This window comes from Nothobranchius furzeri, chromosome 16 (assembly GCF_043380555.1).
Source record: "Nothobranchius furzeri strain GRZ-AD chromosome 16, NfurGRZ-RIMD1, whole genome shotgun sequence".
In the NCBI taxonomy this organism is placed as follows: Eukaryota; Metazoa; Chordata; class Actinopteri; order Cyprinodontiformes; family Nothobranchiidae; genus Nothobranchius; species Nothobranchius furzeri.
The window spans coordinates 23,264,072-23,290,328 of NC_091756.1; the positions used below are offsets into that span (position 1 = coordinate 23,264,072).

At 42.2% G+C, this 26,257-nt stretch overlaps 1 protein-coding gene across 15 annotated transcripts in view; it reads right to left on the reverse strand.

The window, feature by feature from the left end:
- Positions 1–26,257, reverse strand: part of cacna1g (calcium channel, voltage-dependent, T type, alpha 1G subunit) — a 452,092-nt gene that overhangs the window by 242,298 nt on the left and 183,537 nt on the right. For all 15 annotated transcript variants that reach the window (XM_054748980.2, XM_054748983.2, XM_054748979.2 and 12 more), the window contains exon 5: positions 17,945–18,042. In XM_054748980.2, the coding sequence (XP_054604955.2) occupies positions 17,945–18,042 (98 nt within the window). The remainder of the gene's footprint in view (positions 1–17,944; positions 18,043–26,257) is intronic.

Consider the following 26,257-nt stretch of genomic DNA (forward strand, 5'->3'; position numbering starts at 1 on the left):
AGCGGTTCAGAGTTAATAAAGTGGTAGATATGATGTTTCACAAGGTGCTGCTAGAGTTATGTGAAATCTTACTTCTGATTTTACTATATAAAGCATAATAATAATCAACTTCTCCATGTTTGCTCGGAGATGTGCGGAGCATCCTGTCCGCTCATTGGTCAGTGAATGAAACCTCCGTTGATTGGTCCTCGTCCGAGCGACAGCGATGAAAAGTTGACAATATTTCAACTTTCTGGGATCGCGTCGCTGGGTCGCCTGTGCACGACACGTGCACAAGCGCAAAATTTCACATGCACGTTTTTCGCATTTCGCTTAGTAGGAGGGAGACCCGCGATTATCGCTGTCGTGCATGTCTCATTGAAAATGAATGGAGAGGCGCTGTCACCTCCCGTGTGTCGAGCCCATAATAACATGACTCTCACAGCGCATTTTTGCATTTCAAGGTGAGTCAGCATCCGGTGCTGCAGGTAGATGAGGGCGTTCACCTCCCCAATGTATGGTTTATATGCAACCTTAGTGGGTCTATCTCTGGGCCCACCACGAAGCGTAGATGAGTATGGATGAGTTTCTCCATGGTCTGTTGGATGGTCTGTAGTGCTCTGGCTCCCTGGAATGTGATGTTTTTGGATCTGGAAACACAGGATGTTTTCCACAGAATGAGGACCTGCTCCAGACAAAGGCTCAGGTTGAACATGAACGTGACTATTTCATATAGCGAGTCAGAACAGTCTCTGAGCAGTCTGGGGCTGAACCAGCCAGGTCCTGCAGCTTTCCTGCTCTTACGCCGCCTCAGTTTCTTCCTCACCTGGTCAGGTGTAAGTCACAGGGGGAGGTGAGGGAGGGTGTGGTGCTGAGGAGGGTTGATGGTGGGGGAAGAAGATGTTGAATGGCGTGAAACTTGGAGGTAGGGGAAGACTGGCATACTGAGACAAGGTATTTGGGGGGAACCATCTGCAGCTTCTCCACAGAACTTGAGAGCTGGTCGCCTGCAGCGACCGCGTTGGCCGAGGGAGGGATGTACACATTATGCCGTCTTCAGGTTGAAAGTCTGCTCTACAGTGAATTTGAATCAGGCAACTGTTACACCCCAGTAAAGGGGGGAGAGTGAAGAAGCAACACGGACACGATGTTACTTCTGTCACTTCCGCTGTAATACTGGACTTCCAACAAAATATAACACACATCTGCATTACATGTACACAATATGAGAATGTCTTGTTTACAGGAAATAAAATATAGATCACATAACATTTGGCTACTGGACTTCTGTATCATATGTATGCATCATGTATGTATTCAATGTTTTATATATTTCTTTATCTGGACCTAAGGGTCTGTCAATAAATATGATCTATCTATCATATGAAAACTTAAGCAAGATGATGCCTTGTAAAATAACAACATTTAACATCACTCATTTTACAGAATAATAAAAACCGTCTGGATTCATAAAACATATTTCACTAATGATAAACATTGCATAACAGCTGTGTAGTTTTGTTCTGCAGCCGCCATTTCAGTGGCAGGAGGTTCAGCTAGCAAGGAAACCGGCACATTTAACTCTCAAACCGTGCAAACTTTACTGAGGCTTCAATAAAATAATTGTACACGCCTTTTCCCAAATTTAATGAGCGCAGGCACAAATATAAAATTAATAACAATCTGAGTTTTTACCCGTAAAGGGGGTATAGTGAAGAAACAACACATGTCACTTCTCTCACTTCCACTGTGATAATGGACGAGCAGAAGCGCTACGTTCCCCCAGCGTCAATTCAGACCGTACAAATAATAATAATAATAATAATAATAATAATAATAATAATACAGTTTATTTAAAAGTGCCTTTCTGGTCACTCAAGGACACTGTACAGAATAAAAACACAAATCATTCAGTAAGTAAACATACGTAAACATGAACAAACAAGGCACTCTAAAATTCAAAGCTGATATGTGGTTATGAAGAGGTGAGTTTTGAGTTGTTTTTTTTTAATTCTGTGAATGAGTTAATGTTCTTGATGAGAGGGGGAAGGGAGTTCCAGAGTTTGGGAGCGGTGCAGCTGAAGGCTCTTCTCCCCATGGTGTTGAGATGGAAGGAGGGCACAGAGAGATGAATGGAAGAGGAGGACCTGAGGGAACGGGACGAGGTGACGATGTGAACGAGATCTGTGAGGTAGTGAGGGGCGAGGTTATGGATGGCCTTGAAGGTGAGAAGGAGAATCTTGTAGTTAATCCTGGTGTGCACTGGTAGCCACTGGAGTTAAAATCCATACAAGATTGGTGAAAACACTTATAACAAAATAGAAAATCATTACTAAAACAGACTAAATTGTAGAAATAAAAAGTAATGTTTAAAGAAAATGCAGTTTGAGCACTTTTCTTTTGAAAGGCAGAAATAATAGATCACCGATTACTCGATCAGTAATGGCAGTGCATTCTATGAACTCACTAATGAACCAAACCAACATGCTTCCATTAGTTTCTCTCACAAAATAACAAATATATATTTTTAACTAATGAATCATGGCATAAAAGAGCTGGACATGAAGTAAATAAGATGCTATTTTCAATCATGGAATAAAGAAAATAATATTTATTTTGATAACCTATTAACTTTTTGTAAACTAAATTATTCTTTTTACAATCTACCAGGGGCGGATGTAGGACTGAAGAAGATCCGGGGCTTAACACACACACACGCACGTGCGCGCGCACACGCACGTGCGCGCGCACACACACGTGACTAGGGCTGCAGCTATCGAATATTTTTGTAATCGAGTACTCTATCGAATATTTTTTTCGATTAATCGAGTACTCTAATAAATTACCCTTTTGTATTTGTAAACCATTATATCAAATAGCATGTTATAATTATGAAAGACCTCTTAAAATGAGCAAGCAATTGCCAGTTACTCAAGTTTTATTCAAAATTAGTTTGCAAAACTTCAGCACTTCAACTTTACTTCACAGTAAACAAATGGCTGTGCAAAAAATAAGTACACAACCTGAGCCGATTTTCCCCTCGTGCGAGAATCTGCTAGCCTGCAAGCCAGAGGATAACTGTTGAAGTAGCGCTGCGAGCGGCTGCGGCCCAAACAGAACCAGAACCGCTCACAGTGCATGCGCAAACAGCTCGCCGGCTGTTCCCTATTAACACACGTCCGTTTTAATTTCAACACTTTTTTTCTCACACAATAACAAGGATTGTCGAGAAAGCATGTTTGCCGTGGTTTTGTCAAATTATACTGATCACAAAACATTTATTTACTTTCTTTCGTTTTCCTCTCATAAATACCTGTGTCCTCCTGCAGCAATCCTGAGGGACAACAAATATCAATAACAACACAATAAAAAGTCCGACGTGTTGTGTAAAAACTGCTATTTTTAAGCACATTTTAAGTCCGACGTGTTGCTACCAGACGTACGGTGTGAGCTGAAACTGAGTGCTACAAACGAAAAAGTCGCACAGTGTCCGCAGAATATATAGAAAAACAGGCTAAAAAGCATTATCTTGTAGAGGCTCCGAGTCCGCATGCAGAAGTGACATTTACAGGTGCTGCAGCACGGAGGATGTGGTGTTGTGGTAGGCTTAATCCATTTTACAGTATTTATACTGGACTACGTTTTCCGCCTAACGACGTGAAAAATGGTCCCACATCTTGACATTTTCTGTCTTTTTCGCACTCCACCGGGATCCACGTTGTCCGCCATGGCTTAAGAGAAAGTTAAGTTACATTCGCTACTCTCGTGTGCAGTCCAGTGGGCATGTGCGTCACTTATTTCGGTCCGGGTGAAACATGACCACGGGCGACTGCAAAGCCACGAATTAATTAAATATGAATTAAACGAATCCTCGAGGCAGAGAATTTGACTCGAGGATTTTTTGTACTCGAATTATTCGAGGTACTCGAGGAATCGTTTCAGCCCTACACGTGACACTCACTAGTCAACATCATATATATATATATATATATATATATATATATATATATATATATATATATGTCTTGTACCACATAATTTTTAATCTGAAGCTACATATTAAACATATTCAGGGCAGAGTATTGTTCCTGTTAGTGTTTAGTGTGAGATGATAGTAAATATTCCTTTTCTTTCTCCAACCACTTTACCTGATAAGCTAACTTTAGGCAAACCAGCAGCACCAAAAATATTTTCAAATAAGACTCACAAACCTGAGTCAGCACCAGTCTCATCAAAGCTGGGGTTCTGTTGTTGTACTTTTGGTCTAAAAAAACATCCTTATGTCCATCTTCACTCATGCGTTTCAGGCAGAGAGTGTAGAAGAAGCCGGCTGCTGAAGGTCTTCTTCTTCAGTGGTGGAGGCTCAGGCAGGCTGTATACAAACTACTGCCAGCTGCGCCCTCTCTGTTGGACTTTGGTACTGCATGTTACTTCCGCGATTTAGATCCGGGGCTTATCATGAAAGATCCGGGGCTTCAGCCCAAGTAGCCGGGCCTAACGCCGCCCCTGCAATCTACACGGCTGCGCAGTGGCGCAGTGGTGAGAGCTGTTGCCCGGTAGCAAGAAGGTCCAGGGTTCGCTTCCTGGCCTGGGATCTTGCTGCATGGAGTTTGCATGTTCTCCCTGTGCATGCGTGGGTTCTCTCCGGGTTCTCCGGCTTCCTCCCACAGTGCAAAAACATGACTGTTAGGTTGACTGGTCTGTCTAAATTGTCCTTAGGTGTGTGTGTGTGTGCATGATTGTTTGTCCTGTGTGTCTCTGTGTTGCCCTGTGATGGACTGGCAACCTGTCCAGGGTGTACCCCGCCTGATTGCCCATTGACCGCTGGAGATAGGCACCAGACCCCCCCCCCCCCCCCCCCCACACACACACACACACACACACACCCCACCCCCCACCCCACCCCCCGCGACCCTGCGTGGACAAGCAGGCTCAGAAGATGGATGGATGGATAGACAATCTCTACACAACCACATTACATGGTGCACTGCACTGCAGCCATGTCTATGCCACGCCTCCAGCTGGCTTGGCCATTAACCATCTGATACAAAGCACTCAGGGCCACTCACTTCTGTGTGTGTGTGTGTGGGTGGGTGTGTGTGAGTGTGTGTGCGTGTGTGTGCCGCACCACTTTGTCAGTCCGCCAAGTAACACCTCCTTTAGGCAAATTTCTCAAACAGGAAGTGGAGTAAGACTGGTGGGGAGTGACTCGTACTTTAAACATGTTTGAAATTTGGGAATTCCAACTTGAGGAGCTACATGCACTTCTGCTGATTTGTCCTGCATACAACAATAACCAGAGAATGCTTAACTTACAGTTAAATATGGGTTCAGAATCCAGTAAATTTGAACCCTCTCAGGGTCAAAATAAGTTTTGATAAAAGGACGAACAGCTAAGTCCTTCAAGGGTACTTCTCAGTTAAAAAATGCTCATGAAACAGGTTTGTGGAGTAACCAGGTAGGTAGGTTTTAACGTTGCAAATCTGCAACGCCTGCCTCCAGAGGGTCATGGCACCAACCATATTCTACCGAGCACCACTTCATGTGATATGAAATGATGCCTTGTTTTGGTATTTGTCCTTCATTAACAAGAACGTTTGCCAACATAGACATTAGCTCATTCTCAAGAGCTTAATGTTGGCAGTTGCTGCGGGCGAGCTGTAAACAGGGCAGGTAGCATGGCAGACAGGACTGGGTCCATTTCACCAAACGTGACAGGCGACTGGGTGAAGATGACAACATCAACAATGATCTAAGCGAGGCATTGTCATCTCAATCTGCTTTATTAGGTAAATAAACTGTGTGAGATGATGTTGGCTCAATATTGTATAGTTTCCGTTGCTTTCGGCTAATGGTACGTTCAGATTTCCCAGTAGCATCAAATAGAATAAAGATGCACCATAATTTTAGCTCACAGCAAGGATGTTTGCTTCAGTTTCATTGGCAGTCCATAAAACTACAAGGACCCGCCCATCATACAGTTTGTCCAGATGGGAAAGGAGAGGATTAGGAGTACACGGGTTTTAGTTGTTGCGTCGTTTAGAAACGGTTGTGGTTCTCATATTGAAGAAGTTTGTACAACACTACGACAATAAAATACAAAAAGTTGTATGCTATTTATCATCAAGTTATCAAATATGTAAATATGGAATAGAAAATATATTTATTAAAAAAGAGATGTAATTAATTATTAAACTCTCAGAAGTATTGAAAATTGGTACCATTAATTATCAGTATTGATTCCTAGGTATCGCATCGATTCGAATGTCAGAGGTACCCATTCTTACTGACAGCAGTGTGACGTTTAATACAGCAAAGATCTCTGCTGGCATATTATTCTGACTGTACGTTTTCAGAGCAACAGTCCACTCTGTAACTGGTCCCTACATCAATCCTGTGAAAAGTAATGTGTTTCATCACATTCAGGTCATGCAATGAGCTTTTTATACATCAGGCAGGATTTTGTTATCATTTTCCCCCAAAAAGACTCCCTCAAAAGGATCTTTATAAATGACTAACAGAAAAATCAAGAACACCATGTTACACCTCCGTCATGTGTCAGATACAAATAATTCAACAAAACCGTCTTCTCTTTCAAATAAAACAAAAGCTAAGTATGCATGTTGACAGCTGCTCAACGAGTTCTTATCTTGTTCACCTAACGAGAGCTTTTGTTTATCGCTGCCAGCAGCGAGGATTACTCTGCAGCTTCCTTCCTTTTCATCTTTTTGGAAACAAAGCCTTAAAAGTGGGTGATTTTTTTTTTTATCTTCTTAACAAGGAGCTCCCGAATCGGGTCTGTCCCCTGATCCCTCCAGGCTGTCACGGTCGTCTCTGCATCTCCATAAAACAGCAGAAGTCAAGGGGTGACTTGAGCCATGTTGTGAGACCAGGAGCTTCCTACAGATATTTCAGTGAAGGATCCACACTGAGACGTTCATGTGTTACAGAACTGCAGCTCAGCAGACGATGGAAGCAGGATGTGGGGTTGACCGCGTTGTGCTGCTGTTGCCTTGAGGCCGGATTAAAGTGTGAGACAGTATGTTTGAACCAGTTTAAATCCTAAAAAATCAACAGTGTGGAGAACAGGATGAAACCCACAAACCATTGATGCGTGGCTGGGAACACGGGTGCACGTGCACGTGCTGGAGGTCTGCGAGCGTGCCAGGGGCTGAGGGAACACTGCGAGAGAGCTCACTAGTATGTGTGTGGTAGTTTGATAAGGCTCTGGGGAAAGGGCACATTCGGTGGCTCAACAATCACTGAGAACAGCTATTATGGTCCCGGTCTCGTTAGCACAGAAAGTGTGTGTGAGTGTGTGATAATCACCTGTTTACTGCTGCCTCTGGTATATCCGTCAACACTGTCTCGTTCAGATGAAATTTAATCCTTCTAAATATTCAGGACTCAAAGTGTGCAAGCGTTTTGATGTTTTTACCTTCATTTTAACCCTCTGATGCATGAATTATGAAATCTTCAACCATGATTTTTTAAACAATTTTTTTCCTTCGTCTTTAGGTGTGAACGAAACAAATTTCAATAAATATTTTTTGTAAAATTTTATAATTTACAAATAATTTATTACATGTCCACCTCAGTGGACAGCGTGCATTCTGAGCATGAAATATGTTGGCTTGGCTTACTGAAGTCCAAATGGAGGGGCTCAAATGCAATAAAGTCTTCAACAGCTGTGTTTAATAGCAAAAACAAATAAATAACAATTCTGAGTACCTGTCCACTGTAGTGACCGTTATGCACCAAAGGGTTAAGGCAGCTATCCCTGTTTTTCTAACTCTGTCCCTTTGCATCAAGGGTCCGCAACCGCATCAAGATAAAAAGCCTATTTTACCACTTCTACTAAAATGATTTAACCCTGGTATTGTGTTAGAAAGCTGTTTACACCTGTGGTGTTTGCGGGTCAGTTTGGACCCATGATTTGAAAATGCTTAAAATCACCAGTTTTCTTCAAATGTTGTGGTTCAGCTAATTGCTGGCTTAGTATGCATTCATATAAATGGAACCAGTGTGTGAATTGTTATTTAGTTGGCTCCACTGACACAGTATTTTAAAATATACCACTCGTTTTTGATTGCAAAACTGTTTAAATTCACTAACTATATTTATTTTCTTACAGAATGAGTAATAATAAACTATAAATGTGTTATAAATTAATATTAGAGTAGACCTACCCAAAAATATATTTTTTTAAATAAAAATTCATTAACAATAGTGACATCTTTGGTGTTTCAGGTCAAAACAGACCCGCATAGATGAATGGTATAGGATAAAGACAACGAGTATTTTTTTTCTCCATGAAACCAACTTTTATTTAATCAGACCAATTAACCAAACAATTTAACCATAAAATGAACAATGATAAACAACACTCTATATGGTTTTGTGCATGCACATGCACCTGCATTGACTATAAACTGAACATTGAAAATAATATGATGTTAACGCAGGTATGTTGTTCTGAATTAAGCATAATCTAAATAATGGAAACAAACCATAATTTGATGTGTTTGTGTGTGTGTGTGTGTGTGTGTGTGTGTGTGTGTGTGTGTGTGTGTGTGTGTGTGTGTGTGTGTGTGTGTGTGTGTTCTTGTACATACTACATACTGAGGACCATTTTCCCTACAAAGTGAGGACATTGTTTGGTCCTCACTTTTTTTAGAAGCATACCAGAAGCTTACTTTACCAGTTAGAGGTTTAGTGTGAATTAAGTTTTAGTTAAGGTCAGGGTTAGGAACAGATCAGTGTTGGTTATGGTTAGGGTTGGGGTATGGGTAAGGCATGGTGAAATCACAAAAATGAATGGAAGTAAATGGAGGGTCCTCACAATGATAAAGACAGATGTGTGTGTGTGTGTGTGTGTGTGTGTGTGTGTGTGTGTGTGTGTGTGTGTGTGTGTTGGTGACATGGGCCATAACTGTGCGCATTGGGCCATAATTGATCCTCAGAGCAACCCATAGCTTTTAAGTGATGCATACAACAGCCAGTTTTCTCTGCCGGGTCATTTTGGACCTGTGACACCACAGATGTAACTGAATTTTTTGACACCTTCAGAATTTACAAAAACTGTGAAAATTGACTTTGCTGCATTTAAAGGGGCATTATGGAAGTTTGACAGCCAAAACATGTATAGAAATAATAAATGTCTTCTTCATACATTCTCCTGCAATGCCCTGGTCCTGTAGAATGAGCCCTGGCATTTTTACTGTGATTGCCTGTTGTTCTGTAAAATCACAGAAAAAGAGAGATGCTCGGGTCGGGCAGGCTGCTTCATGCGCGTTCACGCTCAGGCATAGCCCGTAGCATTTGCTATCAGTAGCTTTAACAGCAGAGAGAGAGGCAGTGCCACTTTGTTGCTGCTCCTAACGCCTAGTGATGAACCTAGCTACATTTCTGAGGACCCTTAGCTACTTTCTGTAGAACTTTCTTCTAGATATTTCCTGCAAATTAGCAACAAAATAGCCATTTTCACTCCGAACCGTTCTTTGAATGTTGTTTCAGCTGTTATCAAGGATATAAATGTTACAGATACAGAAGACGTCACTGGCGCTTTAGCACACTTAGTAAGACGCCGGACTCCCATGCAGGAGACCTGGGTTTGATTCTGGATGTGAACATAGTTTACTTAGAGTTTCTTTTTTACATTAATGGTATATTTTTTTTTACAGTAAGATGCCCAAATTTTTATTTGAGACTCGCCGAACGGCATTGAATTCACAGATAAAAAAGATGTGGGTTCAACTTTCATTTTAGAACAATTTTTCAAGCAAGGGAAGGGAATGGTCTGAGCATGCAGGAGGACTGACCCATCATAAACCTTTGTCGGCTGTGCTGAAGAGAAAGGTACAGAACCAAATTATTTAATTAATTAGCTGCGCGTTCTCCTGTCCTCTGTCCTCCGGGACACACACACACACACACACACACACACACACACACGCACGCACGCACGCACGCACGCACACACACACACGCACACACACACACAAGGGACTGTCTCAGCTGTTATTTTCGTTAAGGAGTGTGCACGTACAGCATGTGCACGAGCCTACTATTGAAGCTGCCGTTACAATTTTGGCCTGAGGGAGCAACCACGAGCATAAAAATTCAAAACTCCGTAAAGGCCCTTTAAATAGGTGTGTCTGAGGATTAGATGAAGCCTCGTTCCAGGACAACAAAGGAAAGTGTACTTTTTACACTCTTGAAAGCAGGTCAGTTTTGACCCTAACACAACAGAAGGGTTAAATACAAATGGCCCTCATTTTCACATCTCACTGGGTTGCAACTGTCATCAGTGGTCATAAATGAAACCAAATTGTTGCTGAATAAGTCAAAAGGAAGAGAGAATCGGAAAAGTACTACAAATAGGCAAAAAGGCCAAATTCTTTTAGCTTTAGCGCTCACACTCCACTATATATGGAAGTCAACTCATCTATTCCTCACCCAGTCATCAATTCATTCAATACATGCTCAGATTTCAGAGCTTCATCACTCGTCAAACCTTCAACCATCTGACCAGTTAGCAAGACCTTTCTTACCTTTGGTGAGAGCGTACAGATATCTTCTTTTTACCTATGGTAAGAACAGTCTGTAAGTTCTCCTCTCCCGTCGAATGACGTACCAGCATTTCTAGATTTACTGCGTGTCTGCAGCTCCCAGCGCTTGTACAGTTCTTCCACGTTTCACCAACGTGCTACAAACAAACCTGCTGACCTCTATGTCCATTTTGAGATTGCTTCTTACATCCAAATGAAAATTATAAATAACAAGAAGAAAGAAACCAATTTAGACTTGGGACTACATTACAGTAAAACACTGTTGTAAGCCTCCACTGCAGGGCCGCTCCATCCTATAGGCAGTATAGGCAGATGCTAGTGGCACCATCCAACAGGGGGCGACACAAACAGAAGAATTAAGTGTGTGAAATTCTACTAATATTAAAATGAATAATAATGAGGCCACTGCTGTGCACCCTTCATGTTCTAAATAATATTACATTTGAACAATTTAATAATATAAAAAAACAAATGTATTTCAGTGCTGACTGTCACATGACGCGTGACATCAGGGTCAGAGGGCAGGTCACGTCATGTGACACAGGTCACAGACAGATAGCTTTGATGTGAAAAGACCATCAAAATGTCAGATGCACAGTGTCTAAATGGTAAACGGCCTGTTTGATATAGCACCTTGTAGAGTCCTGGAACCCCCCAAGGTGCTTTACAACACAATCAGTCATTCACCCATTCACACACACATTCACACCCCGGTGGGGATGAGCTACGATGTAGCCACAGCTGCCCTGGGGCGCACTGATAGAGGCGAGGTGGGTTGAGTGTCTTGCCCAAGGGCCCAACGACAGCGGCAGACTGAGCGGGGCTCGAACCTGCAACCTTCTGATTACAGGGCGAGCACTTAACTCCTGTGCCACCGTCGCCCCAGTGTCTAGGGAGAGGACAAGAGGAGGTGAATACGTCGGTATAAAGCTAGATGACGCTGTGTGTGCGTGCTTCTTTAGCTCAGTAGTTAAGCTAGCCAGCAGCCATGGTTCTAACTAACGGTGGCTTAACAAGCAAAACTTGTTTCAAAATAAAAGATGTTGATAAACATATTTTTGCTGACTGTTCTGTGTTTGATGTGAAATGCACTGAATTAGTGCTGTAATTATCTTCTGGTAAAAGAATGTAAACATTAGTACAGCTATAGTTTCCACACGGTTCTCATCTGCGTGTCTTCTCTGGTTTCGTGTTGTCTTTCCATTTAATCACCTTACATATCTGTATTTGTCTAGATGCATCCTAACATCTGCTGGAGTGGCTCTTCTGATGAAGCATCCACAACAACACCACCCTGAAGCAGGTAAGTTCAGCCAGACGTCTGTGGTCTCTGACTCACTGCAATGGTATTGTAGGTAGTATTATATCTGACTATGAAGTACACAACCTTGTTAGTTGTGGGGCAACAGTAGCTCGGGAGGTAGAGCGGGTTGCCTCATGATCAAAGGGCCATGGGTCCGATTCCAGCTCCTGCCAGGTGTATTCTGCTGTTTGTGTCCTCGGGCAAGACACTTCACCCAACTTGCCTGTGTTGGTGGTGATCAGAGGGGCCGACGCGCCAAATGGCAGCCTCGCCTCTGTCAGACCGCCCCAGGGTGGCTGTGGCTACAAAGTAGCTTACCATCACTGGCAGTGTGTGAATGTGAGAGTGCATGGAAGTGTCTTTGAGTGTCCTAAACAAGCGCTATATAAGTTTGATGCATTATCATTATTATTATCATTATTATTATTATTAGTAGTAGTAATTACGGAAATCATCAGTCAAATAAAATAATGTTTATTCGTACACTGCAACTTTATGAAGAAACTTTACAAAGCAGGTTATTTTATTCATACACATAAGAAGGACAACAAGCCAAGTGCAGCGGTGTGGCAGCTTGGACGCACTTGAGGCTAGAATGAAGCTACAAGTCAGGCATCATGCCGCAGCAGTGGCACGTGGCCTCTCACATCTAAAGTTCAGCTTATAGCTCATAAATGTTTTTGTCCCTCATTAAAGTACACACAGCATCCCATATTTACAGAAAAAAGACGTACATAAATTATGAAAAGCAGTTTCAGTTTGCTAATGAGGCCAACCAGCAAGAATTTTGAAAGGTGAGCAACAATTAATACGAGCTTGTGTTCCGTTTCCTAGCGTCCTGCCTGTAAATGAAATGTAAAACCTAACCCTGAGGAGGAGAACAGTATGTGTAAACATAAAGCACCGAAAACTAATTTCCCATTCCTGAAGTTGGGAGTGTTGAATTTAATGCCCTGCAGAGGAAAACTAAAAGCAATTAAAGCAGCTCCTTACATTTACTCGAGTCTCCAAGCAGAATAAGTTAACACAATTAGCTTTGCTGACAATGTGTTTTACATGTTAAAGTAAGCAGTTATTTATTAACTAGTGGATACTTGCTTTGCTTTGAAAAGAAAGAAAATAAATCCTGCATATTTCAATCGCCGCAAATGTAGACCTAGAACTTTTCTGTTCCAACCCATGGGCAGTGTGTCTGGTTAACTCTTTGCACAGTGGAGGATCTTCACTTTCACCCAGATGCTCCCTTTGTATATAAGAGCCACACAGAGGCATGTCACGAGCTGTCATGTTGGCCTTGATGTAGCAGTGACAGGAGCTGGTTCAAGGTCCCAAAAGGCCCGCACTGGACGTAAGGGTAATGGCCAATCTGATGGCAGGCTGTGCAGTGACGTGTTGGTGGCACTGTGTGCGATTTTTGCTTTTTGTTGGCAGCTGGTGGAGGAGTCCTGCGTAATGTATCAGTCACTTCCACTGACAGGACTGCCATGTTAGTGCATCAATCATCGCCCGAGTCCAGGACATGGACACCAGCCCAGGAATGATGTGTTCATATTACAAGTGTGAGGATATGTGTGTGTTTAACTTTCATTTACAGCCTTCTGTCCTCATATGAGCTTAAGAGCTGTGTGGGTCCGTTAGTAACAAGGCCAGTGGGTGACAGCATTAAGGGTGTATAAACTGAGGTTCAGGTAGATAACGTGACTGATGGTACACCCTGCACATAGCTTACCCCATCACACAGCTGTCACAAAAGCTGTTCAGCAGCCATTAGTTACTGCTAGAGAGTCGGTGTCTCAATAAAGGACAGATTGATGATCTGGGTACTGAGCAATCAAGCCTTTGATTGGTTAACGGCTTCATTTAACACATGCCTGCCACAAAAGTCCGGGTCAAATGTCAACAAGATTTTTAAATGAGACACGAGATGCTTAAAGGTGTAGCGTGTGCTGTAATAAATAAACCACATGGAGCCACATTTACTCGCCAGTAGCTGTGCTCCAAGTCAAAGGTCAAAGTTGTGAGTTTCTTCAAAAGGTGGGAAGCTCCCTACATGTTAGGGGGGTCTCTGCTACATGCAGAGTAGTACAAACATCTTAGAAGAAGAAGAAGAAGAAGAAGAAGAAGAAGATATAATTTCTACAGCGCCTCTCAAGATAAAAATCACGAGGCACTTCACAAAAACAAAAAAAAAATTTAAAATATAAAAAAGCATTTAGAAAATGTTTAAAAATATATTTAAAATGAGCAAAAATAGGCAATTGTGATTTAAAAGAAAAAATGTAAAGAAAGAGATAGAGTGAACAGGAAAGAGGGAAATCAGTGGATCCTGAGGAAGGTGGAATAGGTGGGGAGAGCAGAATAAAGAGAGAGGGGTTGAAGAAGGTCATACAAAAGCCAGCTTGAACAAGTGAGTCTTCAGCTGCTTTTTAAAGGAGACCACTGAGTCCACTGATCTCAGGCTCAGGGGGAGAGAGGTCCAGAGTCTGGGGTCCTCAGCAGCAAATGATCTGTCACCTTTGACCTTTAGCCTGGTGCTGCACAACCAGTAGGCTTTGATCACTGGACCTCAGGGACCTGCTGGGGGTGTAGGGACTAAGAAGATCACCAATGTAAGATGGTGCTTGTCCATGTAAGGCCCTATAGACCAGAACCAGGATCTTGAAATGAACCCTGAAGTTGACTGGCAGCCAGTGAAGCTGGAGGAGAAGCGGGGTGATGTGGGTGTGTTTGGAGGACTTGGTCAGAAGCCGAGCACAGGCATTCTGAACCACCTGTAGACGGTTCAGGGAGGTTCTGCTCAGACAGAACTCAGACTTTAGTGTTTGTTCAAGAGTGGTAGAAAGAATCAATAACAAGGGCAGTGCTGCATCTCAGGCAATGCTCAGTCTCAAGCTCTCCACAGTAACAACAAATGAATCCGCTCTAAAGAATGAGATAGTTCATTAAAGAAGGGTCAAAGATTGAGTCACTGTCCCTAATCATCCGATGGAGTCACCTGAGCTGGCTTGAGGAGGTAGATTCCACTGAGAAGTTAGCCCAAGAGACCCAGGTCTTGGTGGAGCATTCGTTGACTTTTTGACCTTTATCTATGGAGGCTCCCAGCTCTTTCTCTCCATTTCTTGGGTCATTTCTAGACAGTGCAAGTCCGAGCTTAATAGTAGCTGACTAATTTATCTAATTCCGTGATGATGAGCCATTTAGACTGTGTTTGATTTATGTTGTCCTAGTCTGACAACATAAATAGAACAAATAAATGAGAAATTTCCTTTACTACACTGATCCACCCATATTTATAATTTATTCTGAGAAAGCCTTTTTGATGTCTATCCATCTGTTTTCTCCTGCTTACTCAGGGTTGGGTCGCGGGGCAGAGAGGCCCAGACTTCCTGTCCCCAGCCGTTTGGGCCAGATCCTACGAGGGGATCCCAAGGTGTTCCCTGGCCCTCTGTAAGACCTAGTCCCTCCAGCGTGTCCTGGATCTTCCTTTAGGTCTTCTCCTAGTTGGACACGCTTGGAAAACCTCACCAGGAGTTATCTTAACCAGATGACCGAGCCACCCCAACTTGCTCTTCTCAATGTGGATCTACTCTGAGCCCCTCCCAGATGACCGAGCTTCTCACCCTATCTCTAAATGATAATAGAGAAAACTCATTTTGGCCACTTGTTTCCGCAATCTTACTCTTTTGGTCACTACCCAAAGCTTGAGACTTGACCTCAGTGTTTGAGTAACAATAGAAGAAGATGAGAAATGTGTGTGTCCAAATCCACATATGTCATCATCTATGAAACCGTAGTCCAATAAAAAATGTTGGTGAGTTGCAAAAGTGAGCATACATCAGTCACTGACTGGAGACACAAGAGCTGGCCTACATTCCTCCGCTAGTGAGACATTTAATCCACCTGCGTGATCGCCAGTTACAGCAAATGCTGTTATAAGAAGGAGGAGATCCCATAAAAGATTAGGTGGAATTATACTGCTAATGTGCTGAATCACAATAAGTAAGGCAGTGTTTGAAACCTTTAAATGATGTTCTATGTGATTCTCTACAAACGACCTCCTGGGGTTGGGAGCGTTGCCTGGCCAGCATTCCAAAGTGGCTGTAAATTCTGTGTGATGGTGGAAATTAATGAGATTAAGATTATTAATATCCACAAACGTAGCCAAGCATGGTAACAAAAAATATTTTTAGCAAAACAAAAAAAATTTAAAATACAGAAAACTAATTAGATGTTTTTGTCATTTTCAGATGTCGCAACTTTGGGCCAACATAATTCATTTAAAATGGGAAGTTCTCTAATCAATTACCCATCCAGCCATCTATATTATATCAGTAACAAATGCAGGAAGTGTCTTTTTGTTAAGGTGTGAAGGTTAGGGACAGCTAGTCTGTTTTAGATCACTCTCAGTGATGTCAGTCTGGGGGACAATAGCTTTGAACAGACTAGCTGAACTAAATCCTACATGGGATTGTTAAGTCTGCAGGTATAAAGCAAGGTTTCTCCTGACGTGGTCCTCCTCCCGAACCAGGTTAGAAAAGTTGGGTCAGTTAGGACAAAGCAGTGTTGAATACTGTATTCTAAGATTTATTGAGCTTTGTTTCAACCACGAGGTTCCCACTGAGATAAATGATCTCTCAGAAATTGAGTCCTGTGGGTCATGCATTATTGGGGACTCTGGAATCGAACTGGCCACCCTCCAGTTGGCAGTCAACTAATCTTTCCTTACGTAACTGGCATGTACAGATCTCTACTCTCCTGTTTACTACCTGCTTTTAAAGTTTTGGCTTTTCTCATTAAAGTGATGTGTAGTTTTTACCAGTAATCTCTGGAAATGTCCATTGAAATCTTGTTGAAAAAGAATTAAAAGATGCCCAGTTGTTGAAAAGTATTGGCGGCTTCATAACATAACCATAAATATTGGGTCTAAAATATATGGGAGCAGGTCTAAGTCTAACTTAGATGCCATTTTCCCTTCTACAGGAGCCTGTGAGGACTAAATACAGTTACTGATCTGTAACAAATGGTTACAAAACCTTCTTTCATAAATCTTGTTGTTTTACACATTTACCTCTTCACCTGTTGCCAGTGATGAAAGGGAGGGATGTGCTTGTAATTTTGTTGGAGGTTGTGCTTCCAGGGGTTTTTGACCCTAATTGCCATCCGTTGGTAAGGTCTTATTCAAACACAAAAATACAGTTTGCTTGCAATGATTTAGGTACATACTGCCACCTACTGCCATGAAAAAAAAAACACATCATCACCTTAAAGCTTGGTTTATGCTTGACGCGTCAGCGAGGTTCGCATGGCTCCGCGCAGCAAAGTTGCGTCATTTTAACAACCACACCCCTCCACCGCGCCTCTGCATGGTCCAAACTTTCTGCACCGCGCACCTAGGAAATTTTCTAACCACGCGGACGGTCGGACGCGGAAAAACATGGCGGACTGGCAAGAACTAGTATGGCAGAGGTTCGTAAATACAGACATTTGTATGATTCAGCTCTCAGAGATCACCATGATCAACATGTTAATAATTCTTGGAGAGAAATAGCTCGCACTGTCGGAAAAGACGAGGACGCTGTTAAAAATGCTGAAATGCCATGTTGTAAACAACAGTAATTTTACTTCTACTATGGTGTAGTGTTGGATGCATGCCCTAGAGCTCCATGCTGCCCCCTACAGTTTGGGAGAATATTGACTCACCGCAGAGACAAGCCGCATGAACCATAAACGCTGCAAGTTGTGAAGCGCGTTCCAACCACGAGCCGCATCACCAAGCGGAAAGTAAATGCGTCAAGCATGAACCAAGCATTAGGTATGACTGAACTTTAGGCTACTGATTAGCTTTTAGGTCTTTTTGCTAACATGTAGCGCTGTAAACTAACAGTCACAGAACCAACCCAGTTACCCTGGGCACCTCTCAAAGCCTGGACTAATGCCATCTAAAGAAAAAAAATCAATAGACCATGTTGCACCTGTAGCAGTTCAGCTTTTGTTTCACACCCAGCAAGTCTCCAGAGGAAATCAGAGAATGTGTGGTTTTAGAGGACGAAACATTCCAGCCACAAAGTCAGATGCAAAGAACTGCACTCACTCGGTACCCGGTTGATGGCTCTCAGTGGTCTCAGCACGCGAACCGTCCTCACTGCAGAAAAGCTAACGTTCTGGAGGTTGAGCGAGTACTCCAACATCCTGGAAAACATGGAGAGGAACAATAAAAACATTTGTAATGCCAGTAGCTACGAGGACAACGCTTGGGAATAAAAACATAAGAGAATGTGAAGCATTCCAACCAATTACCTGCTGATCATTTTGACAAGTTTCCTGGCTCACACCGAGAAAGCAGTAATTATTTTTCAAATATTCAAAACAGCATTTACATCTCTGCATATTCAGATAGTGGCTTTGCATGTGGCCTGGCAGTCAGTGAGCTTTAATTCCAGTGAATGTTTGACAAAAAACAGACTCTGCTTGAGACTATTTATGCATGCATGCAATATTTGTGCAAGATATAAACATGTTCACATGCATCCTCTCACAATCAACCTTCAAAGGAGCAACTAGCATATGTGGATTCCTTTGGGATGTCAAGAATGTTTGAGTAAGTTGTCGGCATCAGATCGGACCGCCTACCCAGCCTCCCTTCAGAACTTTTTCCCCGTCTCTTTCAAGCCATGATGGGAGGTCAGAAGGACACTGCGAGAGTGGAGACACAGTAGGATCCTTGAGAAAACCTTTTCCTTATTTCTCAACCAGTGTTTACCATCGTGCCGACCTCACACCGGCTTGTGTGTGAGTGCGTGTGCCGAGCAGCTGCTGAGCACATGTGTAGCGAGAGAGAAGCGTGCAGATGAAGGAATTCCCTCCTCATGCTGATTCCAAGTCTGTCTGTCTGACAAATTCACAACACATGTTGGACAGTGCATGTGTGTGAGTGCATCTGTGTGTCACCCACGGTGCAAGAAACTACCCTAACAGACCTGGAATAGGGTGTGTTCCGTTTAAGGTGTTAGTGGATGGGACTATCTAGCTTGTTACTCCAAACCGCTACTAAAACAAAACAACACCTTTTAGTCACAAACACACACAATACACACAGGCCACAGATGGCTTCAGGTCACAGAGATTGCAAATGGTGAACAATGGTCCACCAGCAGAAGCACAGAGCATTTGGAACAGCACGCCAGCAGTCGTGTCATTTCTTCATCACAAAATGTCAAATGGGAGTCACGCTGTTGTTTTAGGTCTCACTCATGCTGTGTAAACATCATAAAAAGGTTTAAAAACCCTAACCCTAACCAAACAAGACATTAGTCAGTTAATGTAGTCATTATGTGTCATTGTGGCGAGCCCCTTACTGTATGCCAACATTAAAAATGTTTCTTTTATTTTCTTCCCTGCTGGAAAAACAGCATTAACCAGCGTATGTTGTATTGTGGTGCTGGTTTAGCTGGTGGATGGGATCCAGGTCCAGTATGAAAGTCCTGCATCCCGTACTTTTGATTGGATGCTGAACCCGCATACCAGCATCCAAAACACAACATATGCTGGATTGTTTTCAGCAGGGTTCTCTTTCAAGAATTTGAAGGAGTAGAAGAACCATGGTACGCCATTTCACGTGTGTGCATGTATGATTTAAGGAATGATGTCAATTCTTTATTCAGGACAATGCACATTAATAAACAATCAAATACATTGTATCGATCGTAAATGGGCCGGATTATAGCATAGTTGCTAATTTGCATCTGTAGTCCGTCAACAAGATAACTAAGCAAAACAAGTAACACTATACAATTTAAAAACAGTCAGATAGAAACAATCCATTAAAATAGACAAACAAAAAAGAAGAATAACTAAGATGCAAACATGTCTGGGAACCTTTAAGATGTAGTTTGAGGTGCTTTTTAAAGGTGCTATAAGTCATTTTCCTGTAGGGGATCTGAAGGTCTCCTCTAGTGGAGGCTCTAGTACCATCACCTTTGTCTGGTCTTAATTTATGTATGCGGAAAGTGGAAGTGGAGCTAGTTCATTAAGTGCTCTGTAGATTAAACAACTATTTTTGAACTTAAGAAAATTTTTAAAATTAAGCATGTTGTACTTTGCCAGAATATTACAATGGTGAAATGACAAAGGCTTTTGATCCAAGATTTTTATAGACTTTTTGAATAATATTTCTATTGGTTTTAAAAGAGTGTCCCCAGTGAATGACCAGGTTGTGATGCAGTAGTCTATATAAGAAAAATGCAAGAACATTGTAGCTGAAATTGTAGTCACTGAAGATCTAGTTTGTTTAAAGTTATTTATATTGAATTTAATTGTGTTCACTGTATGTTTTATATGTTTTTTAAAGGATCCAGGGTGATTCCAAGGTACTTGAGCTCTTGCACCAGGTCCAGCTCTACCTCCCCCAAGAACACGTTGGACTGCTCCAGATTTATGGATCTTTTTGTGAATATCATTGCAACTGTTTTATTTAATTCAGTAACAAGCATGACTGATGGAGCCAAAGCTGTATGTTCTCCAGGGCTAATGTGAGAATAGATGATGCTTCCTGTGTACTTTTAGCAGGTGTAAAAATAACCGCATCATCCGCATACATTTAGAAGTGTACATTTTTACAGACATTCGGCAGGTCATTTACATACAAAGAAAACAACACTTGTCCTAAGATAGAGCACTGTGGGACCCCTGCTGGACAGTGAAGGTATGATGACATTGTGTCCCCTACAGACAGTTCTGTTAGACAAGTAAGATTTAAACCAGGCTAATGCATTTTCTGAGAAATTGTAATGAGTCAGTTTGGTCTGAAGCGTTTGATGGTTCACTGTATCGAATGCCTTCTTTAAATACAAAAAGACTGAACCAACACAGGTGGTTTTATCAAGCAAGGATTTCACAGTCTCTACAAAAACACAGTTTGCCATCTCTGTAGAATGATATTGCCAAAACCCAAACTGCATGGGGTGCAAGAGAAAATGGTTGCTGAGGTGTTTATTCTGTGAGGTGTATCTGCTAGTGAGATTTCTCATAGACCACCGGATGGAATTTCTCTGAAGGAGAGTAATGGATGTACACCTAGACCCTCTTACATCAACCCAGTTCAAGACAGGTACCACAGTTGGCATTGGCAAAAATGGCTAGAACTCTGTTTAACCGGGATTTGTTGTAGTAGTATCTCAGCTAATAATCAAACATACCTCGAGGGCTAATGGGCTCGACACACGGGAGGAGACAAACGACCGCGATCAGCGAAATTTGTCGCCGTCGCTTTTATTACCTGTCACACGGGAGGCGATCCGCGGCAGTGGCCAGCGGCAAAACCGTCTACGCGTTCCGTTCCATGGCGAAATCGAAACTTCCGTTGTTTTGCTTGGCTGTGTCAGGTTGGAGGGAATTAAGGTTATTTAAGCGGTTCAGAGTTAATAAAGTGGTAGATATGATGTTTCACAAGGTGCTGCTAGAGTTATGTGAAATCTTACTTCTGATTTTACTATATAAAACATAATAATCAACTTCTCCTTCATGTTTGCTCGGAGATGTGCGGAGCATCCTGTCCGCTCATTGGTCAGTGAATGAAACCTCCGTTGATTGGTCCTCGTCCGAGCGACAGCGATGAAAAGTTGAAAATGTTTCAACTTTCTGGGATCGCGTCGCTAGGTCATCCGTGCACGGCACGTGCACGAGTGCAAAATTTCACACGCACGTTTTTCGCATTTCGCTTAGTAGGAGAGAGACCCACGATTATCGCTTTGTCGCGCATGTCTCATTGAAAATGAATGGAGGAGAGGCGATGTTGCCTCCCGTGTGTCGAGCCCATAACTGGCTGATGGAATTTCTGTTTAAAACGCCAAAATCTTCTGAGATCAATTGGTTTGTTTGCTAAATAAATGAAGAACATTTGACAGATTTGAATTAACACATCAGAACTTTCATGTAACTGTCATAAAGTAACCTTTAGATGTAAATACAAAATGACAGCCATAACCTATTAACTCAGCCAATAACAAGAATTAAGGAGACAATAATATAGATATTGAGCAACAAAATGGTGTGGTGGTGACTGAGGCCAATCACGGCACGTTCTCAGACCGATTGCACATATATTTTTGTAGCTTTGGGTTTTACCTCTAATGTCTCTAGATTTTCTCTAGTTTATACATCAGCGCATGTAGGTAATGGGGACCAGGAGGGAAACCCAGAAATGGTTTGTCTCTCCAGTGATCTGCTTGAGCTCTGTCTGAGGAATATCCATGTGTTTCAAGGCCAGAGAGTGTATTTAATTCTTCCAGTTGGTCCTGGGTTTTCCCTGGGGGTCTCCTCCCAGTGGGATGTGCCTGGAAAACCTTTAGAAGATGACAGCTAGTAGGTATGCTAATCGGATGCCCTGACCACCTCAACAGACCCCCTTTGATGCAGAAGAGCAGCAGATTTTCTCAGAGCTCCCCTCTGTTATGTTTAAAAGGTTTTGGCCAGCCACCCAAAACAAGCTGATTTGATCTGGTACAAGCAAATGGAAATATCTGTGATCTTAGCTTAGAAAAGGCAGAAATGAATTTGAGATGGCATTCTTTAATGGATTAAGGAATCCTGGCTTTAGATTATGGGTTGGATTTGGGAGTTAACGCTGCTTTCAGTTTTGGTTATTCGATTTATTTAAGGGCTTGACGCCAATGGCCAGAATTCAACAATCTCTCTGAGACTCTTGGCTAACTTCTGTTTGAATTTTGTTGCATGTCACTGTTTTTCAGCCTGATTTTTAACATTGCAGCCGTTTGGTCTCCATTTATCACGTGTGCTTTGAGTCTTTTTCTAGGTAACGGACTGTCACTTTAATTTGAAAATCTACAGATATTAATTAATTGTTACTATTGTAAAAATAATAATAATAATAATAAATAATAATATAACAATAACAATAATAATAATAATAATAATAATAATAATAATAATATAACAAAAAGAAGATGAACACCAAAATGCCACATTTGTTTATTATAGAGAAGTTTATTTGAAATATTTGACCTGGAAAACCACCAGTTTGTTACTTTTAGATTCTGAATTACATCAGTCATGCCTATGTTGTTATTTTGGCCATTTGAATAAAAATGAGCTTATGTGGACGTACTAGCAACTGAATGATGTGATTGATGCCCAATTGCTGAGTGATCCAGTTAAATAACAGACATTAAACTCACCATGAAAATACAGATCCTTCTCAAAAAATTTGCATATTGTGATAAAGTTCATTATTGTCTGTAATGTACTGAGAAACATTAGACTTTCATATATATTAGATTAATTACACACAACTGAAGTAGTTCAAGCTTTTTATTGTTTCTAATATTGAGGATTTTGGCATACAGCTCATGAAAACCCAAAATTCCTATCTCAAAAAGTTAGCATATCATGAAAAGGTTCTCTATCTTTCTGAGGGTTCCTTTTCTGTGGCCGTCTGCAAGTTTAGGTCCTCCACCACCTCCCTTACCCATGGTGTCCCACAAGGTTCTGTGCTGGGGCCTGTGCTCTTCCTCCTCTTTCTGCCTCCTCTTCAGCACATCCTGAGCTCCTTCAAAGGAATCTCCTACCATCTTTATGCAGATGACATCCAACTGTACATCTCCTTTAAACCCCATGACATGTCTAAGCTGCAGTGGTTACACACCTGCTTAGACAATTTGTTTAGACAGTTATCCACACCTTCGTCTCCTCACACTTAAACTACTGTAACTCTCTTTTCACGTGTCTGAGCAGAACCTCCCTGAACCATCTACAGGTGGTTCAGAATGCCTGTGCTCGGCTTCTGACCAAGTCCTCCAAACACACCCACATCACCCCACTTCTCCTCCAGCTTCACTGGCTGCCAGTCAACTTCAGGGTTCATTTCAAGATCCTGGTTCTGGTCTATAGGGCCCTACATGGACAAGCACCATCTTACATTGGTGATCTTCTTAGTCCCTACATCCCCAGCAGGTCCCTGAGGTCCAGTGACCAAAGCCTACTGGTTGTGCAGTACCAGGCTAAATACCAAAGGTGACAGATCATTTGCTGCTGTGGCCCCCAGACTCTGGACCGCTCTCCCCCTGAGCCTGAGATCAGTGGACTCAGTGGACTCCTTTAAAAAGCAGCTGAAGACTCACTTGTTCAAGCTGGCTTTTGTATGACCTTCTTCACCAGCCTCTCCTTATTCTGTTCTCCACACCTATTCCACCTTCCTCAGGATCCACTGATTTCCCTCTTTCCTGTTCACTCTCTCTCTCTTTATTAACATTTTTTAATCACAATTGCATATTTTGCTCATTTTAAACATATTTTGAATCATTTTCTAATTTTTTTATATTGCCTCGTGATTTTTATCTTGAGAAGCGCATTAGAAATGATTCTTCTTCTTCTTCTTCTAAATGAGCAACTAACCTACTCATCTGAATCAACTAATTAACTCTAAACACCTGCAAAAGATTCCTGAGGCTTTTAAAAACTCCCAGCCTGGTTCATTACTCAAAACCGCAATCATGGGTAAGACTGCCGACCTGTCTGCTGTCCGGAAGGCCATCATTGACACCCTCAAGGAAGAGGGTAAGACACAGAAAGAAATTTCTGAAGGAATAGGATGTTCCCAGAGTGCTGTATCAAGGCACCTCAGTGGGAAGTCTGTGGGAAGGAGAAAGTGTGGCAGAAAACGCTGCACAACGAGAAGAGGTGACCGGACCCTGAGGAAGATTGTGGAGAAGGACCGATTCCAGACCTTGGGGGACCTGCGGAAGCAGTGGACTCAGTCTGGAGTAGAAACATCCAGAGCCACCATGTACAGGCGTGTGCAGGAAATGGGCTACAGGTGCCGCATTCCCCAGGTCAAGCCACTTTTGAACCAGAAACAGCGGCAGAAGCACCTGACCTGGGCTACAGAGAAGCAGCACTGGACTGTTGCTCAGTGGTTCAAGGTACTTTTTTTCGGATGAAAGCAAATTTTGCATGTTATTCGGAAATCAAGGGGCCAGAGTCTGGAGGAAGACTGGACAGAGGGAAATGCCAAAATGCCCGAAGTCCAATGTCAAATACCCACAGTCAGTGATGGTCTGGGGTGCCATGTCAGCTGCTGGTGTTGGTCCACTGTGTTTTATCAAGGGCAGGGTCAATGCAGCTAGCTATCAGGAGATTTTGGAGCACTTCATGCTTCCATCTGCTGAAAAGCTTTATGGAGATGAAGATTTCATTTTTCAGCACGACCTGGCACCTGCTCACAGTGCCAAAACCACTGGTAAATGGTTTACTGACCATGTTATTACTGTGCTCAACTGGTCTGCCAACTCTGCTGGCCTGAACCCCGTAGAGAATCTGTGGGATATTGTGAAGAGAAAGTTGAGAGACGCAAGACCCAACACTCTGGATGAGCTTAAGGCCGCTATCGAAGCATCCTGGGCCTCGATAACACCTCAGCAGTGCCACAGGCTGGTTGCCTCCATGCCTCAATGCGCTGAAGCAGTCATTTCTGCAAAAGGATTCCCGACCAAGTATTGAGTGCATAACTGAACATAATTATTTGAAGGTTGACTTTTTTTGTATTAAAACACTTTTCTTTTATTGGTCGGATGAAATATGCTTTTTTTAGATAGGAATTTTGGGTTTTCATGAGCTGTATGCCAAAATCATCAATATTTGAAACAATAAAAGGCTTGAACTACTTCAGTTGTGCGTAATGAATCGAATAGATATGAAAGTCTAATGTTTATCAGTACATTACAGACAATAATGAACTTTATCACAATATGCTAATTTTTTAGAAGGACCTGTATTGTCTAGTAATAGCCAGTAGCCCCTAACAATAATTTATAGTATACTTCTAAAATCATCAAAGGGAAAACAATGGCCGAGCCACAAATCCCCAGAGCGTTTTGGTCCAAGCATTGGGGTGATTCTCCAGCAGAACTAGTCACACAAACAAACTTAAAGGATGATGATAAATGCCTGCTGAAAAATAGTCAATGCAAAAACACTTGCTTCTCTTGATGTGAGCCACATGATGTTCAATGTGCTTTGTAAAACCGATCAATCCACCCCGATCCAGAGGACAGATACAGCCTAGGACGGGTGGACTGTATCATGCAAATGATGGAGGTGGCAGGAAACTGTGCTCTGTTTTTGTAAGCGTCATTGCCAGTGTTAATGAGGTTGATCCGTGGAAAGGAAGAAGACAGACTGGAGAATGCGGAAGGCCCGATCTAATAGAGTTCACGTGAGGAGAATTCAACTCCAGGAAAAAAACAATAAACGTTTGAAATCAGCCAAAACACACCTTGATGTAAGACATGTGCACTCCATTACACAGAAAGATCAACAGAAGTTCAAGCCTGCAAAAGAATGTAAGGAGTTTAATGGGAGCCATGCTAAGACACAATATATGAGCATAATG